General features: G+C 35.5%; 1 protein-coding gene across 1 annotated transcript in view; it reads right to left on the bottom strand.

Moving 5' to 3' along the window:
* Positions 1-3: 3 nt before the first annotated feature.
* Positions 4-8,638, bottom strand: part of LOC113234423 — a gene marked incomplete at its 3' end in the record, with an annotated part of 144,456 nt that continues 135,821 nt past the window's right edge. Inside the window, exons 13-17 of the mRNA XM_026469734.1 lie at positions 6,748-6,856; positions 4,634-4,719; positions 3,341-3,462; positions 2,033-2,104; positions 4-90 (exon numbers count right to left, since the gene is read on the bottom strand). Of these exons, the coding sequence (XP_026325519.1) occupies positions 4-90; positions 2,033-2,104; positions 3,341-3,462; positions 4,634-4,719; positions 6,748-6,856 (476 nt within the window). The remainder of the gene's footprint in view (positions 91-2,032; positions 2,105-3,340; positions 3,463-4,633; positions 4,720-6,747; positions 6,857-8,638) is intronic.

Raw genomic sequence — 8,638 nt, 5'->3', positions numbered from 1 at the left:
ATACTCGTTGATCATCTCGAATGGAGCTTCTTGGAGCACATAGTCTACGCGTTGTCCGCCATTTAGTTTTCCCAGCATCTCCGAGGTTACCTGGCATGGACAAGATACAATATACATAAGTTTAAATTTGAAAATGTAACCTTTACGTTTAGTGACGTATTAGTTTCAATGAGACATCATCACTTGCAAAGGATGATTCACAAAAGCTCTTCAAAAGCTTGTTGAGGCTCCTTACCGCGTTGGACGATTGCAGTGGTATACAAGGCTATTTGTAATTTTACTAACTTCGTAAACAACTTTTGTTCCATAACTTGTAAAGCATAATAGTTTATTTTTTACTTTGATATTTTTTAATTAACGATTCAAAGGTATTTTATTGGTGCAATGCCAAGAAGACAAAGTGTGTTAAATTTGAATTACCTAATGCAAAATCGTCTAGTCCAATCATACAAATAAATGGTGAAAAGTTAAGACCTTATTAATGAACCTGTCTTTTTGGGAGTGACCTTAGATAGTAAACTACAATGGTTTCCATATATTTCGGTTAGGCTCTGCTGCATACTCAGTCCGTAGAATACGTGAGTTTACCGATGTTGCTACAGTTAGACTAGTTTACTTTAATTACTTCCATAGTATAACGTCCTACGGGATTCTGATGTGGGGTAAAGCGGCAGATATACAAACCATATTTGTGTGACAAAAACGAGCTATTCGTTCTATCTACCGTTTAGGTTCTCGGGTTTCTCACAGAGACAAGTTTAAAAAGACTGGTATATATGGAGAAAGAAAATTTCCATAATATTAACCTTAGAACTAAGTCCAACGTTACAAAAGTCGTTTAACTAAGGTAAACGATAATTTTATGGGGAACTGTATACGTTTTTACAATAAGATTCTGGAGCATATATTAAGATTACCATTTCCTAAGTCTAAATCTTACATTAAAAGTATGTTAATTGAAAAGTCATATTACAAAATTCTAGACCAAGTGTTAGATAAAGATGTATGGAAGATAATGTGAGTCTCGATTCCATACAAATATGATTCAAAATGTAACGTTATAGCATATAGCATTTAAATTTATTTGAAAAGAGCAAACCCTAAAGTTTCTTGCTCGTTCTTCACAGGGAAGTCGGCATAGTGAACTAGCAGTAAAACGACGTTTTCAAGTGGAATTTTTTTACCCATGGAATAAACGATTATTTGACTTTGTTGTTACATTTTTAGGTCTGAATTAGGTAGTAAGGCACAAAATTCAAACTAACAAGCGTCCTCCCCGACGACCCCCACCCCACAGAATTATAACCGTTTAAAGTGATCCATTTCAATATTCTTCTTTTTGTATGGAAGTGTAACTTGCTTATTTGAAGAACCATCATTAAAAGTCCGTGCAATTACATCTATTTGTCAAGTTTTATTGCAATCGGTTACCGGAAAGTGCACGAAAAGGCATTCATCCCCTGGATTGTCACCCTTAGAGGTGGAATATTTTCTTCAAATTTAAATGGGACCACTACTCAGGTAACCTCTTTTCAACAAAAAATGAATCATCAAAATCGGTCAACAAATTAATCGCATAATTAAACACGAAGACTAGACCAGTCCTTTTAGTAGCAGTAGAGCTCCTTGTGAAAGAGTTCGTCCTGGGAAGTACTGCCATCTTATCCATTTCTGCAGCCAAGCAGTAATGTGAGCCGGTTTTGAAGAGTAATAAGGATGCTGGTGAAAATTACAGGTACATGGGACTAGTCAACTTATGTCTCAGGCGCAGTGGCAGTGACCCTCAAATCTTTGCGATTTAAGCTCTCCCCCTCCTGTCACGCAGAGGTCCCAGAAGTAATAAAAAAAAAAGAGCTCAGAGTGGCACTGCAACTGGCGTGTAACTTACCATCGCCTGATGGTACACGACTTGGAATGTTGTAAAAAAAAAGTCCTGCAAGGTTGTTACTATTTTTCAGTTAACCCTATATACTACTTGTAAGACGCGTGCCCAACTGTGGAAAATATAGGTACGGAACATTTTGATACTTACGAGAATCTCGTTCTGTTGTTGATCGTCTTTGACATCAGTAAGTCGTTCTTTCTCCATTTCTTCTTCAACCACCTGAATACGAAAAAGCATGTTAGCCACACTTCGGACTCAGTGTTCTACTGCTGATCATAGGTTAAGCAAAATATAAATTCTTCTTCCTCTTATCGTATGCTATAGTCCATTTCACATAGTATGAGTAATGTCTCAACCAGGTCACAAAAAGAAATTATAAATTTGTTACAATGTACTAAAAACAAACCATATTTGTTGCAGTCATAATATTAAAAAAAAATTAAGAGTAATTAAGTGATAAAGATAAAATCTCCGTACAGAGTACTAAAAAGTTCGTGGAATTGTATTCGCCAAGTTTTGTTGAAACCGGAAAGTGCGCGAAAACGTATTCATCCCCTAGTTTGCCACCCTTAGAGGTGGAATATTTTCTTCAAATTTAAATGGAACTACTGAGGTATCCTCTTTAATAGTACACATTAGTGAAATAAAACGAAAAAAAATTGTACCTAACTAACCTAAGCAAGCGAAGGAAGCTAAAATTAAAAATAGATTCCTGAGCGTAGCGAGGGTTTCAAGACTCGAGAAAGCGAAACACACAACTTTTCACATCACTATAGCGAGGTAAATGGTATAAACATCAGTTATTTTTAAAGAAAAGAAAATTGGCTCTGGGCCTTTTGGAGGGAAAAGTGTCGTTTTTATTTTGACTTTCAATTATTTTGTGAAATCTAGTATAAAGTGGAATAGGATAGTGCTATTGTGCCTTAATCGAAGATTAAAACGCGAAATTATACGAATCTCGAACTAAAATACCCGTATCGGCCCGTTCTAAGGAATCCCGAGTCAATCCAATCACGCCGCCTCAAATTGCCTATCCTCTTTGTGGCAGCCATATTTACAGAAACATAATTAAACGAAGACATGGCTCAAAGGACTTGTATCCAAGCCAAAATTATTAATAAAAAAAATTAATGAAAAGAAAAAGGTTACCGAAACGTCGGTTTGTTTGAAAAAACAAATACTACACGATTTAAATCCGGAAAAATAGTTTCATTTCCTACCTTAACTAATTGTTTTTCCGGAAAACACCAATAGTGGACACAGGCGCCAATAATGGATACAAGCACTAATAAATAATAGACACGGGCAGCCATAACGGATACGGGTACGAATAACGGACACGGACGCCAATAACGGACACGGACACCAATAACGGACACGGACACCAATAACGGACACGTGCACTAATAACGGACACGAGCTTAATAATAATAATAATAATAGACACAAGCGTACCTTCTCTAATTGGTTGTCCGGAGGTGGCTGCGTCTTCCACATATTCGTCCACGTCGCTTTCACTGACTCGATCAATTTCTGTTTTATATCAGCGCCTACGCGTGCCATAGTTTCTTTGAGCTCTGCAAGTATTCAACACCATCAACATTACCCCTGCTTCAACTTCTCTCCAGAGGTATTGCTAACAAACATCACTAATATACATAATTATAAATTGAGGCGAAGTGTAGGGGGCCGCTTTTCGCATTCCGCAATCTGGGCGCTATTAATTAATATGAATAATATAAGAACAGGCGGAGAAAATTGATACAGATTCGATGTCGACAAGCGCCCGATGGCGATTGACGAGGCTGAATATGTGTGAAATGTGCGAATAAAAATGTGTGAAAAAAATGTGAATTTACTAACTACAGTGCTTCAGTTGAAAACCATAATTATAAAGTGTGTGACGTCATAACTTTTTTATTAAAAAAAAAGACCTCAAAAGTTCGTGGAATTACACCTATTTGCCAAGTTTTATCGAAATCGGTTACCGGAAAGTGCGTGAAAACGGATTCATCGCCTAGTTTGCCACCCTTAGAGGTAGAATATTTCCTTCAAATTGAAATTTTTAGAGTCCACTGAAAATCGGCGTCACAGCCTTGTCCCGGCTGTGACATTAGCTGAGTGGATCCTATTACATACGCCACAGCCGCACACAGAACATCTACTTAGTACAAAAATAATGTTGACCAGCTTTGTGGTCGCATAATTATTTATTGCTAAGATTTTATTTTTAATTAATTTCATTTAGTTTTCTTTTTTGTTATTCATTTTCTGTTTGTTTTAATTTAGTTTGTTTTAGTTTTAATTTAGTTCTGTTTTATCTTTATTTTTTTTACTTTTTATTTTGTACTGTTTATTATTGTATTGTGGTGTTATGTAATAAATGTATTCTATTCTATTCTATTCTAAATGGGACCAATACTCAGGTACCCTCTTTCCAACAATAAAAAAATCATCAAAATCGTAACATACAAAATAATACAGTCAAATTGAGAACTTCCTCCTTTTTTGAAGTCGGTTTCACATAACAACAATTGTCTAATTTGGTTGGCACTTCATCGAATCAACTTATTGAACATCGTCAGAAAAATCTTGTCGAAATAATCCCGTGTGAAGTGCGACATAAGTGGTGCACAAACTGTCACCCTCCCGCACCGCGCAGCTACCTCAGGAACCGTCTCAGTTAAGCGGTAGGCTTGCAGTAGTATTACATTATCTGTGGCTTTAACTTAATTTTCGTTTACTTACCTAAATGCATCCTTTTTCTCCCTTTGTGATGAGGTATTAACAGCGGCTTCACTTTCTCTAACTCTTGGTTAATAAGGGGCTCGATCCTGAAAGAGATTGGAATTATTTTACAATTATTTAGTTATTATTATTAATACAAAGATCGAATACTTGGAAAAAATTCCTTCGGTCCGGCCTGTTTGAACCGACATCTCCTAGCAAACCACGCCAGACGCTAAGCTATAACTATATAACTTAAGACAAAATTATAATAGATAACTTAAAATATAATATATAACTTAGATTGCTCATAGATGGCGCTACGGCTAAAAAGTCGTTAAATCTCCGTCGAATCCGGCCGGATCGAAGGAATCTTTGTATTAATAATTATAACAAACTAGTGGAGTAATTTCACAAAAAATAATTGAATATCACGATGATGAAACATTTTGTCACGCAATAAAAAGAAGGATGGCGAAAACTAACCCAATAATTATAAAATCAACGAAGTTCATGGACTTCGCTAGTATAATTTTACGTCTTTGTTTATGCATAGTTATCAATATATTTTTGTATGTTTTTAGAAGTCGGGAATAAAGAAACTGCAAAACAATGTCTGTCCCCGAAGTTGCAAAACCACAGAGGCAGACGGATCAATGCGACGAGGACGGCTTAACAAAGGTAGTGAAGAGGAAGAGGAAACCCACCAGCCGCAACCTGTGTGACACAGCACCGACAGGATCGAACTTTTGCTCCGTTCGGCAACAACGAAGACGCTGCTGTACCTGTCGCGACTACATTACTACGAAGTCTGAGAAGATAGTGGAGTACATCAGGCTAAAAGACAAATCCACCCTGAGGGTCGAGCGGTTGGAGTCCCGCCACAACGCAAATTGTAATTCGTTTGTGGTGAGAGCGCCAACCGAACATTTGTCGGCCTTCATGTAGGAAGAATTTTGGCGAAGGGTGTCTTATATCGGCGATTCCGCGGCCAGCTACCTGACACCAGATTGCGCAAACGCCGCCGACAAGTACTATAAGTGTAGATTAGTTTAGTTTATTTTATTGTCATATTATATTATATGTATGTTTTTTTTTTATGTTAGTTCTTAAGGTATATATTGCATGGGTTAAGTGGCCTGAAAAAAAGTCTAAATAAAAAAAATGTATTTTAGAATCAATGCAAAAATACAACGCAATTGGTTCAGTTCGATCATAGATTAGGTAACGTTCTTGTACGTAAATTTTATTTTAAGCATGAAGTAAAGTAATGGATATTTTATAGTACACACATAAAACATTAAAGCTATAAAATACCTAATGAAATAATCAATCAGACAGTAATGACATAAAACAAAAAATAAAATACAATGTGACAAAAATATTTAAGACTACACATATATTTTTTTCTTCTTAATGAATGGCTTGTGAGTCTACTTAGTCTCAGCTCTGCCAGTGTCCGTTTTCTAGTTTCATAAACGTTATGGAGGGTGTGTTAGAGTTTTGTTTGGTGACTCAGAGGGAGAATCGAAGTAGAATATATTTAAATGAGAGATAAGAAAGTTAACAAAGGAACGTTTTGACAAGAGGCCTATTGCTAATGTCAATGTCACATTGATATTGAGAACAGTGTGACCATTTGTGGCAGATTTCTGCCATTTGGGCAGATTTAATTTTTATTCATTTTCATTGCGGCAGAACATGTTAACATTGTATTAAATGTAGCAGAGTTTGGCAGATTTGGGAATATTCAGCAAGTTCTTTATTAGCTTTGGGAACAAACTGAAAACTTGTAGTTTTCTGCTACTACGAACAAACATCTGAAGCGGCATAGAGGGCAATGTGTATATATATATAGTTTTTATATAGTGTTGTTGTTACATATATATATATATATATATACATATATAGTGTATAAACATAACCTATATCAACTTCATAACCCCAGCTTCTACAGGCTGTACTCGATTAGCGGTCTCTTTAATGCACGTCGTCAAAAACACTGGGTCACAAAATACACGGGATGTCGCCATCCTTCTCTAATGATTTAGTTTCTAAAATCTAGAAAGTCGTGGATTTGCCAGCACTGGACTGCGATAGGCTCACGATGATGTTTGAAAGCGTTGTATACTCACCGATACGCGATAGGATCATAGGGATGGAAGATATTGAAGAAGTTGGGGCACGTAGGTAGTTTAAAATTAGGACCCAGCATCTCAACACCCCGGATACATTCAAATATCGCTGCAAAAATACAAAAACAAATTGTCGAATATGGTTGCGCCGGAAGTGGTATTTTAATTTACCTCGCAAAATTAAAACACTTTCATTTTTGAATCGATGATTTGATTGGAATACAACAGAATATCATTTATTTCTTGTAAATATGGTACAATAAAAGCAGATGTTATAAAATTAAGTAAGTTCAGCATATTTTGCCAACAAGTGGCATAAAAATATTAAAATAGGAGTAATTCCGTCAGTACTTATTTCTTATGCAAGGCGGCGGAGTTGTTGTTGACGCGAGTGCTTGTATTGAAACCTGAGCAAGCGAAGCGAAGTGGGAAGCGAAGCGAGTGGTTCAAAAATAGGTTCCTGAGCGTAGCGAAGGTAGATGTAGAGAAGAAAAACAGTTGAATATAAAAAAGCAACAGTTTTTTTACTCAAAAGAAAAAGTCTATCTTCGGATGCGTTCTGAATTTGCACCTCATCAATTTTTATTCTTGCTTGTAATTATAATTTTGCGTGCTAAAGTGATTATTGAAATTATTTTAGTTCTTCGACGAATTAAAATAATTTAATAAACACAATTAGTTACCATTGTCAATTTTTTGTCAAAATTTATCAACAAAATAAAAATAAAATATACCAACGGATTTATATTACATAAATAAGTAATGTACGACAAGTCGCTTATTGGAGTCTTTTTTTTTTAGTCCATCGTCAAGTTCGAATTACAAAAATCTTTTCCACGCTAGTGTGGAAAAAACGTTTTCGCGCGCAGATTTGAAATTTGAGTAACTTTTAATAACGCGTTGTGATGAATTGTATTACAAATCGTATTCTGAACCTCAGCCTTTAAAATGAATTCGTTAAAAGATTAAATTTGTGTATCCAAGAAAATGGAGCTCATTTCGAGCAACTAATTAGTTAGATTACCATTTTTTTCGTTTTATTAAAATACGTTAAGATTTCATCGTTTTGTTTTTTTCATTTAATTAACCAATTTTGTGAGAGAGATTTTATTCTTATAATTAACCCTATCGATCGATGCAATAAAAGTGCAGGGTGCAATTTTTTCAGATTAAAGCGGGTTCGATTCCCGCGTGTTGCTAGAAATTTTCGAAAATCTATGAATGCAGTTTTATTTCTTTTAAAAAATAAAGGAATGTTTCCTTTAAGTAAAAATTTGTATCTCCAGTATTTAGAGTACTTTCCCTCCAGGTGGCATTACAAATTTCCACCCTGTATAGAATGTGATTAAATTTAATAATTATAAGTTGTCCTGTAGATAATCATTAATGGTATAACAACATTATATCAATCAATAACGATGTCAGTTTCTTTTTTAATAATGCTAATGGTATGCTGTGTAACTTCATGTTTTCCGATAGTTTATTATATATTTTTGGTGCCATCTCAACTATACTCTTTCTTAACAAAGCTGTTTTGTAACTAACTATCTGTTAACAATAGGTTGAAATCACAGACATACATCTAGATAGACGCCGCAAGTGTACGTACTTCGCGTGCCCAATGCAGGTGCAATACACTACGCTGCTACACTTCAGAACACGCTCGACCGTTATCGTAGATAAACACCAGTCGAAAACGCGAAAAATGCATAATTGTGCCATTATAAACTGCAAAAGCACCATAACTGTGGGTAAACGAGTAAACAGGAATGTTTCCTTCCACGGGCAAGTGATTTTATAATCAGAAAATACATAATTTATTTTAAAAACAATTATTTTGATTTTGTACGAATTTCAAGAAAACATATATGCAACCAAGTGTATGCCTCAT

This window comes from Hyposmocoma kahamanoa, unplaced genomic scaffold (assembly GCF_003589595.1).
Source record: "Hyposmocoma kahamanoa isolate Upper Pololo Valley unplaced genomic scaffold, ASM358959v1 84, whole genome shotgun sequence".
In the NCBI taxonomy this organism is placed as follows: Eukaryota; Metazoa; Arthropoda; class Insecta; order Lepidoptera; family Cosmopterigidae; genus Hyposmocoma; species Hyposmocoma kahamanoa.
Note: the sequence above shows the minus strand (reverse complement) of the source record. Positions and strands in the feature narration are given on the sequence as shown.